We start from the raw sequence: 23,988 nt of genomic DNA on the forward strand, positions 1-23,988 counted from the left end.
TACCTATTGGAGAGATTTTGTGGATACCTGTATCTTCAGATTCTTGATAAAAAGAGGACTCCCATATTGTTAACTGAATGAGAAATCTCGTTTTTTTTTAATCCCTCCCTCTCCTGTTTTCCCTTTGTTGAGAAGATATTTTGAATGATATTTGCTCCCCACTGAGCCACATCCCCAGCCCTTTTCATTTTTTATTTTGAGACAGGGTCTCACTAAGTTGCAAATTTGCTGCGGCTGGCTTTGAACTTGCAATCCTCCTGCCTCAGCCTCCTGAGCCGCTGGGATTACAGGCTTGTGCCACCGCTGCAACTGGCTCTCCAACACCTCCTTTTATGGCAAATTGTATGACCAGTATTTTTTATTTGCTGGCTTCCAGAGTATTTAGAAACAGGGATGCTATCACCATGCTTCTGTGTGAACAAAGATACCTATTAAATTTAGGGCAATTAATTCCCCATACTGGAGTGAAGTGGAAAAAATATTATAAATGTGTATAATTTTTCATTGAAAGATCCTTATCTAGGCAATCTCGATAAATGAATATTTGAAAAATCTCCCTCTTAATAATCAATTAGTAACGGGGATGTGAATCAATAGGTATAAGAAATACATGGAACAATCATTTTCTTTTGGTAGAAATGTGGTCTTGCTCAGGGCTAAGATTTCTGTAGTAAATACGCCTTTTGCAGGTGAAGGATCATCTGGCTCTCTGCCTGGGTGGTTTACCTCAATTTACTCTTACAACATTCCTGGAAGAAAGACAAAAGTAGCCCCGTTTCACAAAGGCGAATGTCTCAAAATTGAAGAAATTGCTTAAGGATTCTCTGCTAATAACTTTCACAAGTGCTACTGGAACTCAAATCTGCTTACTTTCCTTTCACAGGGTGCTGTACTGCCTCAAACCGACACGTTTTCGGTTGGCTGAATTTGCTTTTCCCAGTTCCCAGAATGGATTCTTGGTAATAAGTTATTTCTCCTTATATTTCCTCCAGACCCATTATTATGAACGTAGGTGTAATATTTTGGATATTCAATTTGTGTTTCTAGTGGGGCCAGCACCTGTCTCTGAGTGCTGCCGCTGTCCCGGGCCGGTGGTGCTGGATTCTGCGGCGCCACGGCTGGAACGCGAGAACCCGCCAACTACAGAGGGAGGATCTATCCTCAGTCCGCCCTCCCCAAACCCCAAACCCAAAGACCCAAAGACAAAACAATCACCCAAATCACCACGACCTAGACCACGGGCCTCTGTGGACCAGGGGAGAGGAGGGTCGGGGGCAATAAGGCGCCTCCGGTGCGCCCTCTGGCGGGAGCAGAGCGCGCAGATTCCCCGCCCAGGCCCCCCTTCCCCGCCGCCGCCGCCGCCGCCGCCGCCGCGGCGCCCCCGCCCGGCTCTCCAGGTTCACTCTCTGTCTCTCACTCCGTGAGACACAGACGGCAGCTTTCTGAGTCGGGGGACAGGCTGAAGCAGCGCCACACAAGTGCCACCGCTCGCCCGGAGAAGACCTAGGCAAGGGGAGAGCAAACTAAGCCCGGAGCTCCATCCCTCCTCTACACGGTTCCTCCAGGCAGACCCGGCGGTTCCGCGCCCCCGCGCGATACCTATCGCAGCCACTTCGCGGGGCGTGCCTGGACTTGGGTCGCAGATCGGAAAGAGCCAGGCGCGAGGCAACGGCGGCCCAGGAGCGAGGGTGCGCTCACTGGGACTGGAAAGGAAGGAGTGAGTGGCGGACTGGGCGGCGGCGGCTGTAGCCGCTGGTGCCTCCCCACCTCTCCGCTTCACGGGCAGCACCGCCTCCAGGGCCGGGGCCGCTCGGCCGGGTCTTCTGCGCGTTCCCGGGCCCGGAGCCGGCGCACGATGCGCCCGGCTGCCTTCTGATCGCTGCTGCGCCTCCGCCTCCGCCGAGATGATCCCCCCTGAGCCGCCACAACAGCAGCTGCAGCCGCCACCACCGCCAGCCCCGCCGAACCATGTGGTGACCACCATAGAGAACCTGCCGGCCGAGGGCAGCGGTGGCGGTGGCGGGAGCCTGTCCGCTTCCTCCCGGGCTGGCGTGCGCCAGAGGATCCGCAAAGTGCTGAACAGGTGAGTCGCGGCTCCGGGCGAGGGCGCGGGGGATCGGGACTGGGGGCTCCCGGCCCGGAGTTCCCTCCGTCCCTCGGATGTCTCAGATCCCTTTGGGACTGGGTCGAGGCTAAGGGAGACCGAGGAGCCCGGGCGACCAGCGAGGCGCCCGGCGCTCGCGGAGAGGCCACGGTAGCTTTGTCCTGGCGCAGAAAGCCCTGGAGTGCCGGAGCTGCAGGCTGGTCCGAGGAGCGAGTTCGGGGAGAGGCGGGGTTTTTCCGTACCTAACCTGCCCTGTGTGTATCCGCACTCACGCCCTCGTACACGCTTGTTGTCTCACTTCCCTTTCCCACTCGTACCCCGGCTTTGTACTCGGGGGACCCAGGGACTTGGCCAGGGCGGAGGCGGGAAGGCGCCGGGCTGCGGAGATGGCTTGGAAGTCGCGGCCTCGAGCTGTTGTCCTCCCCGCTCGGCTGCTCCGACCCCTCCCCAGGGGATAGGGTAGTGGCTTCAGCCTCCGTGGACTGGAGGGGAAACCACTTCTGCCAGACGCTCATCACGGCTCAGTCTCTTACTGGCTTCGGGCAGGGAAACCGAGGCTAGAGGCCTGGACCAGACCCATGCAAAGTGCAAAATGTTGCAGGAAGGGTGTGAGAAGGAGGTGCCCGATTATTCTGAAGCTGGCCAAGAAGATCGCCGGCGCCTCCAGTGCTGGAATATGCGTAGTGGAGCCTTTAAGGACAGAGGTGTTTAGAATGAGGTCCTGGATAAACATAAAAATGGGTTCCCCACTATAGCCCCTGAGTCATCTGTGACGTGAAAAGGACTTTTGCTACTTAAGTAACTTAAAATGGTCCGCGAGTTGGAAGATTGAAAAAAAAAATCACAGAGCGAGTGGATTTTGTGTGTTTTCTTTTGGGTGCGAGTGCGTGCATTCGGATGCGCATGTAGGGGTAACCCTTCCGGTTGCTCTGTTCATACAGGTTTCTGTGCGGTACTGTTTTGGGTAGCAGGGATTTCCCAGTGACTTCACACCAACTGTTTTGGGGTTAAGGCTCTAGTTAGAGCACAAAATGTATACAGAAATAAAAACTTGATGAATATCTTGATTTGAGGAGTATGGATTAATTTAGTTATATCAAACCCCAAACCATTCAAGATGCCTTGTGAAGTCTTAACGAGTATAACAGCTTACTTAGGGCTACTTCTGCATGTTTCCACTTATTTTCCAAGCAGCAATTCACTTCTGAGTGAGACACAAGATGGTAATAAAGTCGAGTCTTTCCTGTCATTTGTAGTTTAGAATAGCACATTCCAAAATATTGCGTCTGAAAGATAATGAGCAGAATAAATCAAGGATGACTCAGTATCTATCATGTTGGGTTTCCTGTTCTTTAGGAATACCTGTAGTTTTAAGCAGAATATGTTTTTAATTATTAATTTTCTTATCAAACTAAAAAACACTGTTGTAGTAGTTCACTTATTTTTAATTTATAAATTATTATCAACTCTGTGCAGGCAGTTTATATAATGAACTTTAGAGTCGAGAATGACAAGATCACTGAGGTAGGCTTGAGGTTTGAGGCTAGCCTTGGCAATTTAGTGACACCCCGCCAATAAATAAATAGATAGATAGATAGCTGGCTGGCAATGTAGCTCAGTGGTAAAATGCCCCTGAGTTCAATTCCCACTAATGCAAAATAAAATGTTTAATAATATTTGCCTTACTTCCCCTGCCATGATATTGAGAATTAGATAATACTGAAGGAAACACCTGGAAATTTAGGCAGCTCTACATTTTCTCATTTATCCAACTTTTGTTGTATGAGTCTTCGGGAGCAACATACACAAATAAGAGAAAGTCATAGTACATTATGGGTAAAACTTGGTGTTTACTAAGACTTTTGTGATCTGTGACATAAGTTGTACAGTTCCTAGTGTATCAGGGAGGGACTTAAATTTAGGTTGGGTCAATGGAATTTCATCTCAAGCATATCCATGAGTGGGACTCTAGGATTATAACCTTTAGAATTAAATTAAAAACAATTACTTATTTGTCTTTTAAAGTTCTTCAGATTTTTCAAAATCCTATTTCATTTTGGGTAAATGGCTTTTCCTTATACTTAAAGAATAAGGAGAAAATATTTCTCTTTAGAAAGATCTTTAGTAAGAAGAATAAATCATAATACATTAAAAAATGTCGACTGGATAATTTCTTTAGCATGCGGATGAGCTTGGCTTTTGTGCCAGGATAATGCCAATCAATTAGAGACAGCATCAGTAGTGGCTACTGAGTGATGCTAAGAAGAGTGTGAAGGAGAGTGGAATTATAGAGGTTGCCAGTTCCATAATGTGGCTCTCTTCATGAGGTATAAACCCTCATGGTGTGTTGACTAGTCAATTATACCTAATCAGCTGTGTTTATTTTCTGAAAACTCAAGATCTACTCACATTTTGTCCCCCCCCCCCTTTTTTTTTTGCCTCCTTCTACTTCTGTTTCTTTCACCTGTTTACCCTGTCCACTCATTGTCTTCAGTTGCTTCCTTTAATCTATCCCTGGCCTCCAGCATTTTAATTCCTAGAAGAAAGAAGTTCCAAATCTGGAAGCTAGAAACCAATATAAAAAATATCCATCCAACTTTTGGCATGCACCTCTGTAGTTGGCAGAGTTCTCTTACTGTAAGCTGGTGGGACAGCCTCATTGACCCGCAATGTAACAGTGTCAGCTCCTACCATCCCATTGGACTAAAGGGGTAGAGCTGAAGGGCAGGGTGGTCCCATGGGAACAGGAATAGAAGACAGTGAGCCAGGCAACCCTGGTGAGCTGCCAGTCCTTGGTCAGAGTTACCTGCCAACCCAGAGGATGAAATGCAACCACATGCTATTTATGTCCTGTCTTCATAGGGACAGTTAAAGAGAGAAGTATTGATTGATAACTAATTAAAGGTACTTGCTCTCAAAAAGCTGATGTAAAGAAGATGTAGTGTTTCCTTAATAAAATCAGCTTACATGGTTCTGCATTGTTTTATTTCCTAGTAGAGCACCACATCCTGCCCCCTTACAAAGCCTTGTGCAGTTACACTGCTGCATTTTTTTTTTTTTTTTTTGCACATGACAATCTGGGCATCTCACTGATGGTGTACTTCCTTTCTGTGAAGCAATTAGGTTAGAATATACTAGTTTCTAAGACTTAGGCAAAAGAGGAGATGCCAGATAATTCTTTTTTAACCTATCAATGGGATATATCATATTCTTTCCCCTGTTCTAGTCATAATTGTTTTGGCAGTGGAATGTAAGAAATGCAAGATTATTTGACTGCTGAGGTAATTACATAAAATTACAAAGATGCAAAATAACGTATTGATTCAAACAAAGAAAAAAATTGGCAATATGTTTTTCTCTTATTTTTTAGAATGAAATCCCATTTATTACCCTGCCTCAGGCAAGCAAGATACAACAAAAAGAAAATGCTTCAAGGGCAGCAGTTGATGACCCTCTTACAGAAACTGCTGATCAAGTAGATTTCTTTGAGACCTAGAAGAGTTGATACTGATCTATTATATTAAAGTGCCTGGAGATCCTCTCCTCTAAAATTATTATTTAATAAGATACCTTAAAAATGAATGATAGCTTATTTTGTGTTTTGCATATGTGTGCCTTCCCATGGGAAAAGAAATATTTCATTATGCTATAAATATGCCCATTATTATAATTATTCCCATCATTTTCAATTCTTCACAAAATAACTAGGAATTTCTAGTTTTGATCCATTTTCTTCACAATAAGACATATATTGGATTGTCTTAAGTTATAAAGATGTTTCTACTTTTTGAATCTTGTATTGGGATGTTTAATCATTACAATAGAACCACTAGTGACCCTGGGCTATCCATTCATTTGATTTGGAACTGATTTCCAACTTACATTTAGATTTATTTCATTAATTTTAAAAGTACCTGAAACTTTTTTGTATTGTAAACCAAGGAACATTAAAAATGATACATAGGAGAGTTGCAAGCAAGCCTGCATTAAATCAATGTCCAAGTGGGAAAATTATCATGTAAGATGGGCTAATATGTATACATAGCCTTTCTGAGTCATTCATAAAGTGGACAGAAAATTGCAAACCAATGGAATTGGCTGCAAGAAATAAGGTCATGCCTATACTAGGTGTTAGATCAAGTTGATGATGACACATTGTAATTTAGATGATCTTTCTTTAGAAAGTGAGAAATATTTTGTTAAGAAATTGATAGTGAGGTTCTTCCTCAAGCTGCTTCTTTGAACAGATGTCAAAATGAAAAGAGGAAGATTGGCTCGTAATGAGGATAATTGATATAAATATTCCAAATGGAACCGGGTGCTGTTATTAAAAACAGACATTTCTAGGATCAGTAGTAAATAAAAGTTTTCTGAAGGATGCATTTATTTTTAACTAAAAAGTCAAATTTATGAAAATAAAGTAAATGGTCATTTAGTATGCATTATGTTCTGTACTTGGAGAAATGAATGGTAATATTAAAGAATTATTTGGTTTACTTTGGGTAAAGATGATGCATTTCCAAGTAATTTATGTATAAACAACATACATCTCCATGTAGTTTTTCTTTGACCTCTTACTTTCTCAAAATTCTTCAGTGCCTTAGGATCGTCATTATAGATGTCTATTTTTGTTGTACACTGCTGTAGATATAGATGGTATAGGAAATTGAGCTGGCTGTCCATATAGTTCTAAAGATACTTAATGCAAGAGATGATGTATTATTTATTTATAATTTTTTCTCATGAAAGTCAGATGCAGTATGTGAAAGTACCACCATCAAATTGTTTAGTTTTTTTCATTCATTTGCGTTCAGGCCAATGAACATTAACTGTACATTGTTTAAACACATTGATTTTTTTATTTGTTTTTGGTAGCAGGATTGAACCCAGGGAAACTTAACCACTGAGCCACATTCCCAGCCCTTTTCATTATTTATTTTGAGACAGGGTCTTGCTAAGTTACTTAGGGCCTAACTGGTGGTTGAGGCTGGCTTTGAACTCATGATCCTCCTGCCTCAGCTTCCCGAACTGCTGGGATTATACGCGTTTGCCACAATGCCTGGATAACACATTGATTGTTGATTATGCTACTAAAAAAGTGATTAGGAGGTTAAACTCTAGTAGACATATGGAAAAAACATAAACATTTGGCATATTTCTTGACTGCAGCATAAACATGTACAGGTACATATTCATTTATTCTTAGGCAATTACTTTGTGCTGAGCTTTCTAAAGACACATCTATGAAAAAACAATCTTACTGATGTGAATCTGCAATCTGTGTATGGGGTGAAGGTGGGAGTTCATAACCCACTAGAATCAAAGTGTGGAATATGATATGTCAAGAAATTTGTAATGTTTTGAACAACCCACAATAAAAAATTAAAAAAAAAAATAAATAAATAAATAAAATAGTTTCAAATTTTAGACATTTATATTGTGATTTAAAAATAAATATACATTACTTAATATTAAAAAAAAAAAAAAAAAAAAATCTAACTGGGGAATTTGACATGTATATTGCTATTTGAAGTGAAACTCTCTAACCCATAATCTGAATTATCCTATATAATGCCTAACTGGATGCTTCCAAATGTTCAGATACTAGAATCATACAAATAAATCATTCAATATGCAATTCGTATGAAACTTCTTGTTCTGATATTTTGGCCTTATTCAGGGACTACTTGAACAGAGAAGAAATTTCACAGGAAATGTCAAGGAAAACTATAAAAATAAATATGCTTTAGAATATGTTTTCTCAGAAAAATGTCACATCTCAATCAGTGAACACAAGAGTGTAATTTGTTTGTGTATCTTGTTATTTAATTTTTTTCTTTTTGGTGGTGGTGTTGGGGATTGAACCCAGGTCCTTGTGCATGCGAGGCAAGCACCCTACCAACTGAGCTACATACCCAGCCCTTGTTATTTAATTTTTAAAATATTTTTCTATTGAATTTAAATTTTAAGCTTTTCCTCAAGAATATTCACCTATGTGACTCCGTGAGGACTGAAAAAAGTACCTTAAGTATCACTTAGCAAAGTCCAAGATTATGAGCCACTAATTCCTATTACATTACATCTTAAATTAATTAGGCAGACCTACTACAAATGAATAAATATTTAATAAATTTTAAAAAAAGAAATCATACTAATTATATCCAGATTTGGAATGACACGGCTAGAGCTTGTAATTATCCTTGATTCGGAGAAAGCACAAGTGACCTGATCCATTGAAGAAGCAAATCTCCTTCCCTTGTTCATTGATTCATTCACCCAGGCAGTCTTTTATTCAATGAGTATTTGTTAGGTATCAGACTCTGGTAGCCCAACAGTAGTGAACCAGACAGCCACGGACTGGTGTGGTCTCTGGGTGCCATTGGTAGAGTTTTTTATTATTACCCTTTCAATATAACCCATCAAAAAGGCAATTTAAATAAAGTGGAAATAAATATATACCACGTCTCAAAATCCCATTTTCAAGCTGGTTTAACAAAAAATCCCCATAAGTTAGCTGCTTATGGGAAAGCTGCTCCGGAAGTTCAAACCCATGAAATTACTCCAGGTGTACACAGATTTAAGCAGTAGAGTTTTCTTTTTTCTTTATTTGTTCTTTTTAGTTACACTTGACAGTAGAATGTATTTTGATATATCATGCATACATGGAGTGTAACTTCCCATTCTTGTGGTTATACATGATGTGGAGTTTCACTGGTTGTGTATTCACATATGAAAATAGGAAAGTTATGTCTGATTCATTCTACTGTCTTTCTCATTCCCATCCCTCCTCCCTTCCCCCTATCTCACCCCCAATCCAGTGAACCTCTACTCCCTGGCTCCCTTGCATTGTGAGTCAGCATCTGCATATCAGAGAGCATTCAGCCTTTAGTTTTTTGGGATTGGCGTATTTCACTTAGCATGATAGCCTCCAATTCCATCCATTTACTGACAAATGCCATAATTCCATTCTTCTTTATGGCTGAGTAATATTCCTTTGTGTATATGTGCCACATTTTCTTTATCCATTCATCTATTGAAGAGCATCTAGGTTGGTTCCATAGTTTAGCTATTGTGAACTGAGCTGCTATAAACATTGATGTGGCTGCATCACTATAGTATGCTGATTGTAAGTCTTTTGGGTATATGCCTAGGAGTGGTATAACTGGGTCAAATGGTGTTTCCATTCTAAGTTTTCTGAGAATTCTCCATATAGCTTTCCAGTGTGGTTGCACTAATTTGCAGTGCCACCAGCAACGTATGAGTGTACCTTTTCCCCCACATCCTCACCAACATTTGTTGTTGCTTGTATTCTTGATAATTGCCATCATGACTGGAGTGAGATGAAATCTTAGAGTAGTTTTAATTTCCATTTCCCTAATTGCTAGTCATGTTGAACTTTTTTCATATATTTTTTGACCATTCATATTTCTTCTTCTGTTTAGTTCCTTGGCCTTTTATTGAATGGGTTATTTATTTTTTTTGTTAAGTTTTTTGAATTCTTTATATATCCTCAAGATTAATGCTCTATTTGAGGTACAGGTGACAGAGATTTTTTTCCCCTTCTGTAGGCTCTCTGTGTACATTCTTGATTGTTTCCTTTGCTGTGAAGAAGTTTTTTAGTTTGATACCATCCCATTTATTGATTTTTGATTTTACCCCTTGCCCTTTTGGAGTTTTATTGAGTAATTTGATTCCTAAGCTGATATGATAGATATTTGGATATACTTTTTTTTTCTAGTTTGCACAAAGTCTCTGGTCTAATGCCTAGGTGCTTGATTTGAACCTTGAGCTGAATTTTGTGCAAGGTGAGAGATAGGGGTCTAATTTCATTTTATTACATATGGATTTTCAGTTTTCCCAGCACCATTTGTTGAAGAGGCTATCTTTTCTCCAATGTATGTTTATGGTACCTTTGTCTAGTGTGAGATAACTGTGTTTATGTGGGTTTGTCTTGTGTCTTGTGTTCTATATTACTGGTCTTTATGTTTATTTTCATGCCAATACCATGTCATTTTTGTTACTATAGCTCTGTCATATAATTTAAGGTCTGGTATTGTGATACCTCTTGCATCACTTTTCTTGCCAAGGACTGCTCTGGCTATTCTGGGCCTCTTATTTTCCCAAATGAATTTCATGATTGCTTTTTCTATTTCTGTGAAGAACATCATTGGAACCTTTATAGGAATTGCATTAAATCTATATAGTGCTTTTGGTAGTATGGCCTTTTTGAGAATATTAATTCTGCCTATCCAAGAACACGGGAGATCTTTCCATCTTCTAAGGTCTTCTTCAATTTCTTTCTTTAATGTTTTGTAGTTTTCATTATAGAGGTCTTTCACCTCTTTTGTTAGATTGATTTCCAAATATTTTATTTTCTTTGAGGCTATTGTGAATGGGATAGTTTTCCTAATTTTTCTTTCAGTGAATTCATCACTGATATATAAGAATGTGTTTGATTTATGGGTGTTAATTTTATATCCTGCTACTTTGCTGAATTCATTTATAGTTCTAGAAGTTCTCTGGTGGAGTTTTTTGGGTCTTCTAAATATAGAATCATGTCATCAGCAAATAGAGATAGTTTGAGTTCTTCTTTTCTTATTTGTGTCCCTTTAATTTTTTCCTTCTGCCTAATTGCTCTGGCTAGCGTTTCCAGGACTATGTTGAACAGAAGTGGTGAAAGGGGGCATCTCTGTCTTGTTCCAGTTTTTAGAGGGAATTCTTTCAATTTTTCTCCATTTAGAATGAAGCTGGCCTTGGGCTTAGCATAGATAGCATGCTCCTTCTATCCCTAGTTTTTCTAGTGTTTTGAGCATGAATTGATGCTTTATTCTGTTCAATGCTTTTTCTTCATCTATTGAGAACATCATGTGATTCATGTCTTTAAGTCTATTTATGTGATGAATTACATTTATTGATTTCTGTATATTAAACCAACTTTGCATTACTGGGATGAACCCCATTGATTATTATGCACTATCTTTTTAATGTTCTTTTTTAAATTTTTTTATTTTTCAGTGGACACAACATCTTTATTTTATTTTTATGTGGTGCTGAGGATCGAACCCAGAACCCTGTGCATGCCAGGCGAGCGTACTACTGCTCGAGCCACATCCACAGCCCCTTTTTAATGTTTTTGCATGCAATTTGTCAGTATTTTATTAAGAATTTTTTCATCTATGTTCATCAGGGATATTGGTCTGAAATTTTCTTTCCTTGATGTATCTTTGTCTGGTTTTGGTATCAGGGTGATACTAGCTTCATAGAATGAGTTTGCAAGAGTTCCCTCCTTTTCTATTTCATGGAATAATTTGAGGAGGATTGGTGTTAGCTCCTCTTTAAGGGTCCGGTTATATTCAGATGAGAATCTATCTGGTCCTGGGCTTTTCTTTCTTGGTAAGCTTTTGATGGTGTGTTCAATTTCATTGTTTGAAATTGATCTGTTTAAATTTTCTGCGTCCTCCTGATTTGGTTTTGTTAGGTCATATATCTCTAGAAATTTGTTGATGTCTTCAGGATTTTCTATTTTTATTAGAGTATAAATTTTCAAAACAGGTTCTGACTATCGTATGTATTTCAGTAGCGTCTGTTTTGATTTCCTTTTTCATCTCAGGTTTCAGTAATGAGTTTTCTCTCTTTTTTCTTTGTTAGCTTGGCTTAGGGTTTATCATTTTCATTGATTTTTTTCAAAGAATCAACTTTTTGTTTTGTCAATTTTGGGGAATTGTTTCTTTTGTTTCAATCTCATTGATTTCAGCTCTGATTTTAATTATTTCCTATCTTCTGCTATTTTTAGTGTTGATTTGTTGTTCTCTTTTTAGGGCTTAGAGATATAATGTTTGGTTATTTATTTGTTGACTTTCTATTCTTTAATGAGTGACCTCAATGCAATGAACTTTCCTCTTAGCACTGCCTTCGTAATGTCCCAGAGATTTTAATATGTTGTATTGCTATTCTCATTTACATGTGTTTTTTTTAAAAAATTCATCCCTGATTTCTTCTGCTATCCATTGGTCATTTAATAGTGTATTATTTAGTTTCCAGGTGTTGGAGTAGTTAAGCAGTAGAATTTTCTTGTTGATAGTTGAGCTGGTTTCACTTAAGGCTTAAAGACAAAACAAAAACAAGGAACTGGCCATTAATGTTCATCTAACTTCAGAGTGTTAGAAGAAAAAGAACAGATTTGAATTCTGTCCTGCTGTTTAGGTTGAACTTATTAAGGTCGTTGCCACATAACTCAAGAAACTAGTTTTCTGAAAATATCATGTGCTGGCAGTGCAAAGACAACTTAGGGGGGCTTGGGCACATGTTTGTGCATTGCAGAGAGGAGAGATTTAAAGTATGATCTGACCATGAAAGTGAATTGGTGGAAGGACTGGATACTTTACTGTTTGCTGTGATATAACCTAATGAGAGTGTTCATATTAAATTAGCATTTAGACAGTAGCTCAAGTTCTTAAACTTTACCTTATAAAATATACATTTTATGTTAGAAAACATTACATTATATGTTATTCTCCCAATAACAAAAGTTGTTAAGGGGAGGTACTAGGGAATGAGAATGGCCAAATTATATATGTGCATGTACAAATAGATCATAATGAATCCCACAGTCCCACTATTTAGTACAATTAAAATGCACAAATTAAAACAAAATGAAAATAAAAGATATTTAGAAATCAAAAAAGTTCTTATCCTTTTCTAGAAACAAATTCATGTGATTTCTCACTTAAGACTACAGAGGAGGGAGAAAGAGTGCGAGGCTGGAGACTTGACAGGAAGGGTCAGGGTGGGTTTTGCCATTGTTGAAAGATGGGTAGGATAAGAACATGGGTGGGGAAGGCATGGAGAAAAAGGATGAACTATGTATGCACGTAAGAGATTGAGGAGAGAAGTCAGTGTCCAATTTGACAACATTATATATAGGATGTGACTAAATTGCAGTAGAATGAATTAGGGCTTGAATTGTGGAGAATGAATTAGGGCCAGTAAGTAGTTGGACTTAATTCTATTAGTTATTATTATTGTAGCCTATTGAAGTGATAAAGAATATGATCACACATGTGCCTAAACATGATGTTCTGCAAAAAATCTGCAGGCCAGAGGTGAGGAAGGGGATTGGAGTATGGGAACAATTAGGAGGCTACTGCATTTATTTGGGGAGAGGATCTGGGAGTCCAAATGGAGTGGAGATGGCCAGGATGGAGAGGGAAGTTGGTGAATTAAACAGAATCTGGACCAGAATCAAGAGGAGGAAGATTATATTATGTATGGGAAGGCAACCAACAGGGCCTCAAACATAGTAGATATTCAATACTTTGTTGGATTCCCGACAGTACTTATTTGTTGGAACGCTATTGAAAAGCTGCTGCAGGGAAGAGTTCTGCTCCCTGGGGCTGAGGGGGTGTAAGGTGCTGAGTGAGCTAGAGAGGCAGTCAGGCCAGCATCAGCTACTCAATGTGATCTGTGGACCCATGCCAGACCCCAAACTGTGTGACCCAGCTGTGACAAGAAGAGAAATGAAGACTAATCCTTTAGAAATAGTTGCAGAAGTTTGACAGAACACTTCTGTGTCTTTTGGGTCTTGTATTTGACTTTTGTTTTTTGCCACTTCATTTTTCTTACAGTTGCTTTTAATTTTATTTTTTTTAAAAGTATCACCTAGAATGAATTGATAAACAATTGATATTTTACAACAGAAAGTTTTAGAAGCACAGGTCTCAGCTGGTATCTCAGTGGGAGTAATAAGTAACAGTGAGTCTGGATTTTAGGAGTTCATCTAGTCATGGAGGAGGGAGGTCCTCATTGTGGGGGCATTAGGTTAGTGCTTCTCATGGCCCTGCAAATCTGTGCATACCAGCTGGTGATGGGGAGTATTTTCCTTTGAATCTTAAATGTCCCTCAAAGGCTTTGTGCTACAGATTTGGTCGTCAGCCTGTGATACTATTGGGAGGTGATTGAACCTTTAAGAAGTAGGGCCTGGTGGAAATAACTCAGGTCATTTGGGGCATGCTCATGAACAGATACTGGAATCCTAGCCCCAACCTCCCTCTTTCTCTTAGCTTACTGGCCACCTTGAGTTGAGCAGATTCCTCTATCATGCTCTCCTGCTCATTATATCCTGCCTCTCCACTGGCTTAAAGGCATCAGGGCCAAGTGGTCATGGACGAAACCTCTAAAACTATGAACCAAAATAAATCTTTTCTTCTTATAAGTTGGTTATCTCTGGTATTTTGTTATAGTGAAAGAAAGGCGACTAACACATGGAGGTAGGAGGGTAAGCCTGGCAATTGCTATATAAATATCAAGGCTCCAACCAAATTACCTGGAGTTCAGCTGGCGCTACTCCTTGAAAAGTACCCCCCTGGAATGTTGGGCAGGGAAACTAAGAAAGGAATAGGGTAAGTACAGCAGCCCAGATCTGTAGAATGAGCTATAAGTGGAGAGTGCTACCTTTCAGGGGTCATAGAATTGAGGAGAGCAGATGCTGGGTCTGAGTGCATGAAAGGTGTGTCAGGGTTACCTTGGGCCCAACATGAGTGGCTTGATCATTGATACCACTTCATCTCAAGTTCTGAGTAGTACAGAGTAGGTGGCACTCAGCCATTCAACACATAATTATTGAGTTAGGTCAGAGAAACAATCTAGAAATTGGTGGTGACTTAGGGAACGAGAAAGAAAAGAGCTCCATCTTATGGATGCTACATTCTGGGGGTAAGGGACAGGCAGTAAGCACACAGGAAAGATATTCAGTAGTAATGCATACGATGCAGAGAATTAAAGTGGGGTGATGTGACAGAGAGGTAATGCATGGACTTCAATTTGGGGGGGGTACAGGAGAGGCCTCTCTGGTGACACTGAAGCTAAGATTAGAATGGCAAGAAGAAATGGGCCACTGGAGGGTCAGAAGGAATGGCATCCCAGGCAGAGGTGCTGAGATCAGTTATGTAGGCATAATGAACTGGAAGGAAGAGAGGCTGTAGTGCTAGAAGCAGGGGAGAGTGGTAGGGGAGAGGACCAGAGAGGGGAGCAATGCCACTTTTAAGTGGGATGGGTAACAAATGGAAGACTTTAAACAAATTGTTGTATTAATGTTTTGAAAAGACCACTCTGGCTGCTGCTGGAGATGGTGGGAGAGGTTATGTGGCTACTTCAGGGGAGACATGTTAGAAGTGGGACTGTCCAGTAGCAATGGAAATGGAGAGGAGTGGTTTTGTTTTGGAGAGATCTGCATCAGTAGATGGAGTCCTTGGGGCTGGCTGGTTTATTTGAGGAGGAGGAGTCAAGAAAAATCCCCAGTTTTTTTCAGCTTGAGCAGTTGGGTAGGTGATGGTGCCATATTTCTCAAAAAAAAAAAAAAAAAAAAAAAAAAAAAAGAGAGGAGTATGTTTGTGGGTAGAAATTTAAGAGTTCACTTCTGGCAAGTTAACTTAGAGATGCCTAATGGAAATGTCCAAATGAAAGCTAGTATGGAATTCTGAGAAGAAATCAGAGTCTGGCATTTGGACTTGGGAGTCATGGGTCCCAGATAAGATTGCCCAGAGGCAATGTACAGACAGAGGAGAAGAGGGATAGATGATTTGTGGAGCACGCTAATCTTCAGAGTCAGAGGAGGACCCAACAAAAGTTGATGGCAAGTGTAAAATAGGAAGAAAACACCACAGGGGAGTGTGGTGTTCAGAACCCAGAGAAGAAAGCATTTCTAGAGGACAGAGAAATGATCAGTGACTTGGCAGCATAGTCAGCCTTGGACAGTGTCAAGCACAGACTTAGAGGAGTGGTGCTGATGGAAACCTGATGGAATGGTTTAGGAGAGAACATGAAGTGGGGGTCAAAACAGCACTCTGAGACATGTTGCCTCAACAAGGAGCAGAATAACAGGTTTGTGTGCTGATGGGATTGACTTATGGAGAAGGGAAAACTGGATATGTAGCAAGAAGGAAAGCCTTGAGAAAGTGCAGATGGTGGGCTCCAAAGCATAGGATTAGGGGTTAATATTTGAGAGGAGCCAGGGCCCTCTCCATTGCAGAGGAGGGAGGCAGAGTGTAGGTCTCAATGAAGTTCATTTGGTAGATTTGGTAGTAAGAATAGAAGGCAGTTCCTGTCAGGGGCTTCTCTTGCTGGAGGTCAGGATTTCAACTGTGAATTGAAGGCGCTAGGTGCTGTGGGAGGGTTGGAGAATGTTCGTACAGAGAAACGTGGGAAGCCATCCTTTTGAAGAGTCCGAAAGGAAATGCACTAAGAAGTGTTATGTGTAAATTTGACATTTGTGGATGTGGTAAGGGGTATGTTGGGCTGGAAAAAAAAAGCCACTGTTGTTTAGAATCTGCCTTGGAAAGGGTTAACTCATAAACAGATTTGAGACCATCTTAAGCCAGAACCTTTGGTGAATTCAGATGTGAAGTGAGGGTGCCAGAGCAGAAAGTGTTTGAAGGAGCTCACTAAGACGTGGGTCCTGATTCTGTTTGGGAGTGGGAGAGAGAAGAGGGAATTCAGAGATTTTATTTAAGAGCTTGCTTGGTGATTTTGTGCCTAGGCCACTAGATTGATGGTGTCCCCTTGAGAAGTTGATCTGTTCTCCCTCAGGCAAGTGCCAACTTGTAGGGCTTCAGTTTTCTCCTTTGTAAACCAGTTAAAGTAATCCTAGTTTGTTTCCTATTGGCTGTTTGGGATTTTTAAATGAAAAAGCATCAGCGAGAGGGCTTGGAAAGCTGCCAGGTACTAACTATGTAATTGTGATCCTGCTCACAAAATTAAAAGGTGAGCCTGGGTTTTCCTGGCTTTTCCCAGGATTGAGGCTTGTGTCCTTATGGACTTCCACACAGTCACTCCTCTGGCCCTGTCATTTGTCTTAGGAGCCTTGTCAGGATTTGAAGCGAAACCCACCCATCTATGAACAGGCACTAGTCTGTTTATGTTAACGTGTGTGTTTTAAGCTAGATTGATTGATTGATTTATAAGAAAGCAAACCACCTTTTGGGAAGACTCCCGTGGCAGCCAGCGTCTGACCTGCCCTATAACTGTGCCCCTTGAGTGATGGGGCTTAGGGGTACCTGTGGGGTGTCAAGCAGAGCTTGACAGACTTCAGGAAAGGGTTAGTGGCTCTTGAACCCGGCAGGTTTCAAAATGAGCAAAGGCCTGAAAGGCTTCTTGGAGGCCGGCAGCAGGGTGGACAGAGCAGCTCAGAGGGAAGGGACAGAGCAGCTTTAATGTGCTAATGAGGGGAAGCCCAGATGCCGGCGGGATCACTGGAGTCCTTTGTGAGGCCGGGTTCCCGGGGCTGGCTGGAGCCTCTGTCGCTATCTGGATCCTGCTGCAGGCAGGAGGAACACTGCGCTCTCAGAGGGGCCCTTTCCTCCACAGATCGCGCTCCAGACCGCCCACGCTGGCGGGCGGGGGCGCCTGCGGAAAATGCCAGGGCGGGGCCTGCGGAGCGGGAGGTGGCGGTGGGGCGCGAGGTGAGTGGGGAGGGCAGAGGACGCGGGCATCAGTTCTGGAGCGTCGTGTGGAGGCAGAGTTAGGAAGGTCGTTTGTAGCTTCCTTAAATGAGCCGATTTCCCTCAACTACTCCCAAACCTGGAGAGTGCCTTTCAGTGCAATCTGAAAGGGGATCATCTGCCCCTGTGCGAGTCAGTTTTTAGCTAATTGCTGGATAAATCCGAACCATCGCTGTAACCAATACTACCACCACCCAGTGAGTGCTGGAGTGAAGCTCACCATCTGATTGTTTCCATCAGGGATCCCTCCCGCGTTACAGCATGGGAGGGCTCAGGGGCCAGGTCTTGAAGTGGAGCGTGCCTGACAAGAACACAGTATTTACAAAGACTCTGTTTACCTGTACTGACCCCATCCCCTCATAGGCACATAAGGTAACTGAAACACCCCAAATGCTGCCCCTTTATTTCATCATAAGATCTAGGGTTATTATTGTCTTTGGAATTTCCAGGTAAGGTATTCAAATGATGATAATCAATCCGTAATATTCTGCTTTTCTTTTCTGAATCTTTCTGGGGATATATAACTATTTAAATACATATTACAGATTATATACATACATGTGTGTGTAAAATATATATATATATATATATATATATATATATATATATATATGCATATATATTACACATATATATAATTTCCCAAATACTGTATATTAGATAATATTTGTAATGAGTTTTTCCCTGTCTTGCTCTATTTTCTCTCTCTCTCTCTCTCTCTCACACACACACACACACCACACACTCATTCACACAAACAGTCATTCACTCACTCAGCCTGATAGGTAGAGAGGATAGTTTTCCATTTGGCATAATTTGTTTTCCTTATTTGACAATACCCCACAAATTTCTTTACTATTTTTTTTTTCTTTTGGTGATGGATGGATGAGGGAGCTCAGAGTTGGTTCAAGAAGAATTCTTTGTTTTAAATGTGAGTGTGTGTGAGTGTGTCTGTGTGTGTGTGTATGTTTTCTTTTTTGGAACCACACTGAATTAGTATCATCTAAGAGAAAAAAATTTCATTGTGGAATAATCTATGAGCTAGTTATATCTGAAAGTGTGAATGTACTCATTGAACAGCCACTCTACAAGGATTTTTCCTCCATTTCCCTAAAACATATGTGATTTTTCTATAACATTTCATTCCAGGTGGGAGTGGGTACAATGACTTGACTTTAAGTTGTATTGTCTTTTATTCACTCTAATGGATTGTGTGGTTTTATTGCTTTTCAGGCAAAATCTCTGCTTTCCTTGATGCTTCTTCCCCCCCTAATTGAATACATGTCTTTTGGATTGACCTTCCCTAGTGAAAGCTGGATCCTCTCAAGCCTAAAGAACTATAAGCAATGAGGGGCTTGTTTGCATTCGTCTTAGAAAATTGATCATTTGCAACTCTAATGCTGATAAATGGACTTAATTGTGTCCAATGTAGAGAGACCGTAATTATTTCCTCCCTGTCTCAAAGTTAATTGCAACCTGAGAGTATGCCTTCTAGGATGACAGAAGAAAATCATCATTAAAAAATTTATAGCAATGGGTATCAGATTCCTCTTTTGGATATCAGTTTATTAAGGAAAACAGTGATTACAAAAAGTGTGTATGTAAATGGACATGCAGGTAGAATGAATCAAGTGGAATAGGTATGCAATTTGTTAGGATATTGGTTGGTGAATACCACAGCAACAGCAAAAGGTGTCTTAGATTGTCGTCTTGTCACAGCTAGAAAGTAGTTCATTGGATTTAAGAATCTAAGGACTCTTCCTTTTTAGCTGCTACTGGACAAGCAGATAAAAGGGCTAGAGTCCACCAGTCAAAAAAAAAAAAAAAAGGAGAGAAGCAGAGTTGACAATGCACTTTTTTCCTAAAAAAGAAATTCCCACAACTTGATACTTTACCACAAAGAGTGTTTGGAGGAGATAATACTTATTCAGTGGTTTAATGGTGTACTTATAGTGGGTTGAGGAAGGAGAGTTAAGAGTGTCATCCAAAAGTTAGAAGCCTTTAATTCAAAGAAAGCAAGGGGAAAGGAGAACAAGATTCTTTATTCCCATTCACAGTTATCTTTCTGAACAATTTCTATCCATTAGAAGCTAACTTAAGTTAGATTTCTTCTTCATGTGCATCACTTTGTGAAAGTTAAACACAATTAAGTTTGATATCCTTGGCGTGTCTGCTTTAAGAAAAGCATAGTCCTAAGTGTGGTTAGGAGGGCAAACCCATAATGTTAGGTCCCTGCTCTCTAATATGTTTTACTCTAATAAATTCTTATTTCAGAAACCAATTAGATTACTTTTCTCTTAAGAGCTGAAATCAATCACAGGAAAGAATGGGAACATTACTTGAAGCATCTTCGGAGCATAGGACATTAGACATAAGAGCAGGTCTGGCTCACTTTACAGTGGGGGGAAGTTGTACCAGTCAAGAGCTATAAGCATTTTGGGCTAAGGAGAAGAACACACAACATGGGAGAACACTGGAAATCCACTTTACTGTCTTTGAAGTATGTCCAGAAACCCCTATCAGTAGAATCAAGTATTACCTCACCAGATTTTCAGGTCAGTAAATGTCTGAGAATATGTCTAAAAGGCATCTGTGAGAATTTTTCAATTCATCTGAAATACATGGTTCTCTATTTATTAAAATCTTTGATTATACATGGAATACAGCTCAAAGATCTTTTGACAAATTATATGATGTTTATTTCCATGTGCTGGTATCTCAAAATAAAATCATAGCCCTGCCATCTTAGCAGTCATTTTTATGTGCTTATGTCCTGTGCAAATAGCCCCTGCAGAAAGAGTTTAGAAGTTAAAAGATCCTGCTTAGAGCTCCAACCAAGGAATTATTAGATACCTCTGTATGTTTAGATATTCTCTGCCAAGGTAGGCTCAGCCTAACTTAACAAGAATTAAATGAAAATTGGCATATACATTTTTCATTTTTTCTAAAAGTATCAGTTAACCTAGTTCCTTTTTTTTTGTACCAGGGATTGAACCCAGAGGCACTTTTTATTTTTTATTTTGAGATAGGTTCTTCCTTACTTGCTGAAGGTCTCGCTGTGTTGCTGAAGATGGCCTTGAAACTGTAATCCTCCTGCTTTTTAGCTTCCTGAATCACTGGAGTGAGAGGTGTGTATCACTGCACCTGGCCCTAATTAGCTTTTAAATTTCTTCTCCACAAAACAGAAATGTGAAACCTTGAGGAATAGAGCAGTGCCAGAGGGTGGATAATTATGACAACCTTTTCTATCCTCTCTCCAGTGTTTCTAGTATCACTAAAGCAGAGTTCCTGATTTAGGATGGACTGATGGAAACTCGCTTTATAATTTGTCAAAGATCTCCCTGTATAAAAAAGAGTAATGAAGTCATTTGGCTGGTGTTCTTGATGTCATTCCTGTTGCCTCTGGGCAGGGTCGAGGGAGGCAGTTTCTGTAGCTGCTGTAAGCAATAAACCTCTAAATGTGAAATGCTGACTCAACATAAGTGTGTCTGCAGAAGAAGATGCTTAACTTGAAGGGTGGCTAGCATCAGCAAGAAGAAATACAGCCACACATTCACACAGAATATAGAGTATTTACACGTGGCATTACAGGAGCCCTCTCAGAGAGAGAAATGTAATTGTGTTAGGTCAAAATCATGTGCTCTTTCCCTTTTATCATTGGCATTAGAAATTCTCTTCTCCAAAATCTGCCATTGGTTCCCTTTTTTAGTGTATCCATTTTACCCCCGATGGTTAATGTAAGCCAGTTAGTTCATGGTATCCTCCTGGAGATTTTGTGGGTCTTGTGATGGGCAGCGTCTCAGGTTAGCCTAATCAGATTGAAAAGAAGGACTTACAGCTGATGCTGGGGGAAGAGACCTCTCCTTCTCTTGCTAGATTTTATAAAGGAAGCAGCCATGTTGCCACTGCCTGTTATAGGCAGCCACCATAAGACCATAAGGGAAGCCCCCTTTAGGATGTCAGCAGAGTGGAGAGAGGGTAAGTTCCTCTGTTCTTGAAGGTCACACTGAACGCTTGACTGCAGTTCCTCATGCCTGTAGCTTGCCTATCGCTAGACTTTCATTGTGTGGGATAATTAATAACCTCTTTAAGCCAACTGGAGTTGAGATTTATTTTGTAGCTGAAAGCATTCCCTAAGTGATACACAATCATTCACTCCTCTGAAATTGATGAATTCCTTTGAATACCATTCAGGCCTTTTCATGTCTTCCAGTCTGGACACCTATGCCAAGGAAGAGCGGGGTCAGGTTTGCTCCAGTCTCTGACGTGGAGGGTTGGTTTTTCCCAAGATGTGGTTCCATGAAGGGTAGAAAGAATGGGCTCTTGTGACTGGTAGATATCACGGCTATCCATACCTGTCTGTAGTACCTTTGGTAATCTTGAGGAGACCTGGATTTAGACAAGTAGATTGAGGAAACTGGAATGCTGAGTGAAAGTCTCTTTCTATATCATCTATTTTTTCATTTTCTTCGATGAGCATTTATTCTGAAACCTGCATTGTGCCAGGTGGTGCAAGGCATGGGTATGTGAAAGGTCTTACAGGGGGTAATGGAAAACCATGGGAACATCAAACACAAAAGGCTGAAGAAGTCATCTGAGCGTATTTCAGCTAAACTCGGAGAAGGAGGACATAGCCAGGATAAAGGGAGGAGTGTACTTGTGAGAGTGTGGCTGGTGGTGAAGGTTATGGGGAATAGTAATTTTGGCTGAGGAAACAACATGTCAGAAACCAGTGACTGGGTGAAAGCATGGTGCATAGGAATATAAAGTAGGTTCCCTTGGCTACAACCACGTGTGAGAGGGAGAGATGTCAGAAGCTGGAGGAGTAGGTAGGGGCCGGGTCATGCAGGGCTCTGGAAGTTTTATATGCTTTGCCTTAAGACAGGGCAGCATTGAAGACTCCAAACCGAAGGGTAATATGACTGATTTCCACATTTCTAAGATCTGGCTACCTGCAGTGTAAATAGTGAATTGAGTACAGCAAGATTCACTAAGGAACCCAGCTTGGAGACAGTTACAGAGGACAAATGGAGGGTTATGGAAGACTCTTAATCTCTCCTTTCTGAAACTATGGGTTTTGATTTGTAATTGCCACATAAAAGAAGGATGAATCAGGTCCATGTTTGATTTCATTTAGTGTACCAATCTTGTGACGTGGGTAAATTATCCAAACTTGCTAAGTTTTGGTTTTATCACCTGAGAAGTCAAAATAAGAATACCCACTTTATAGCAATATTGAAGAGGACAAGATAAAGTTCTTGGCATCATGCCTGAAACATGTTAGGCATTATTATTAATATTCAGCCTAATAAATATTGAAGGAAGAGGCCCAAGATTGAAGATAGAGGAGGACCTTCTTCCTGAGTTCCTTCATTGTTTGGGAATTGAGACAAGTATATCTAGTGTGCTGTCAGTTTTTTTTTGGAAATGGGACTTGTAATTATTGTATTGCCAACAAATGTCTAGTAATCTTTGCTCCTGGAAGGAGCAGAAGTAGAAATCAGGACAAGAAATGCTTATTTTTGGCTAAGGAGGAGAAGAGCAGGAGTCTTGGCCCAACAGAACTGGCAGAGAAGGAGCTATTCCCGGGAGATGCCAGGAGGGGAGACTTCCAAACACCTGAGACTTCTCTGCAGTGAGAGCATTCAGCAGAGAGATGCCTAGAAGCCCTAGATGAAAGCAGGTGTATTCTTTAGGGTGGGGGCATCTGTCTCTTTTTTTTTTAATCAGTAGTGCCTGCCAGATGGTATTGTAATCAGCAAATATTGTCTGAATGAATGAAGGAACGAATGATGTAAGGGATGGATGCGCTTCTGTCAAGCTTTGCATTCTGGGGTCAGAATTTCTGTCTGGGGCATAGACACATGCTGGGCAGGTCAGGTTCCCTTCATTTGCTGCCTACAAAGAGGTCTTGTATTTTCTATTGCAGCCATCAGAGAAGCTAATTAGAGAAGCTAATCAATAGCTGATGAACTGATTCATGAAAATAGATTTCTCAAGCCAGGGTTTGCAAGAACAGAACAGATTCTTTCCTTGGGCTGTGTAAGCAGCTATTTTTAGTTAGCAGATGTTACAGATTTTAAGAGACGTTTGGCAGGGTTTCCTTCTACTCCCATTTCATCCCAAATATGTAACTTTCATCGCTTCCATTCCAGAAACATGCTGCTTTGTGTTTTCTGGTAGAAAAGAGGATTGTGAGAAAGTGTAATCAAGAAAAAAAATGGATGAACTGCTTAGCACAGAACTTGGCTCCAGGAGGGGCAGTAAATAAAAGTGAACATAGAAATGCCATTTGCCGAGTGTGGGAGGAGGAAGGAGATGGCAGGTGGACACTCCTCTCTGTGAACATGGAGGACATTTCTCTGCATCACTGGAGATAGTGCTTTGCTT

At 40.8% G+C, this 23,988-nt stretch overlaps 1 protein-coding gene across 1 annotated transcript in view; it reads left to right on the plus strand.

Annotated features, from left to right (window-relative positions):
* Window positions 1-1,379: 1,379 nt before the first annotated feature.
* The window catches only part of LOC124080520 (solute carrier family 35 member F1-like), a 326,809-nt gene continuing 304,200 nt past the window's right edge, over window positions 1,380-23,988 (plus strand). The window contains exon 1 of the mRNA XM_046426449.2: window positions 1,380-2,083. Within this exon, the coding sequence (XP_046282405.2) occupies window positions 1,905-2,083 (179 nt within the window). The 5' untranslated portion in view covers window positions 1,380-1,904. The remainder of the gene's footprint in view (window positions 2,084-23,988) is intronic.

This window comes from Marmota monax, unplaced genomic scaffold (genome assembly GCF_021218885.2).
Source record: "Marmota monax isolate L192 unplaced genomic scaffold, Marmota_monax_Labrador192_F-V1.1 WCK01_AAM20220418_F8-fsc00174, whole genome shotgun sequence".
In the NCBI taxonomy this organism is placed as follows: Eukaryota; Metazoa; Chordata; class Mammalia; order Rodentia; family Sciuridae; genus Marmota; species Marmota monax.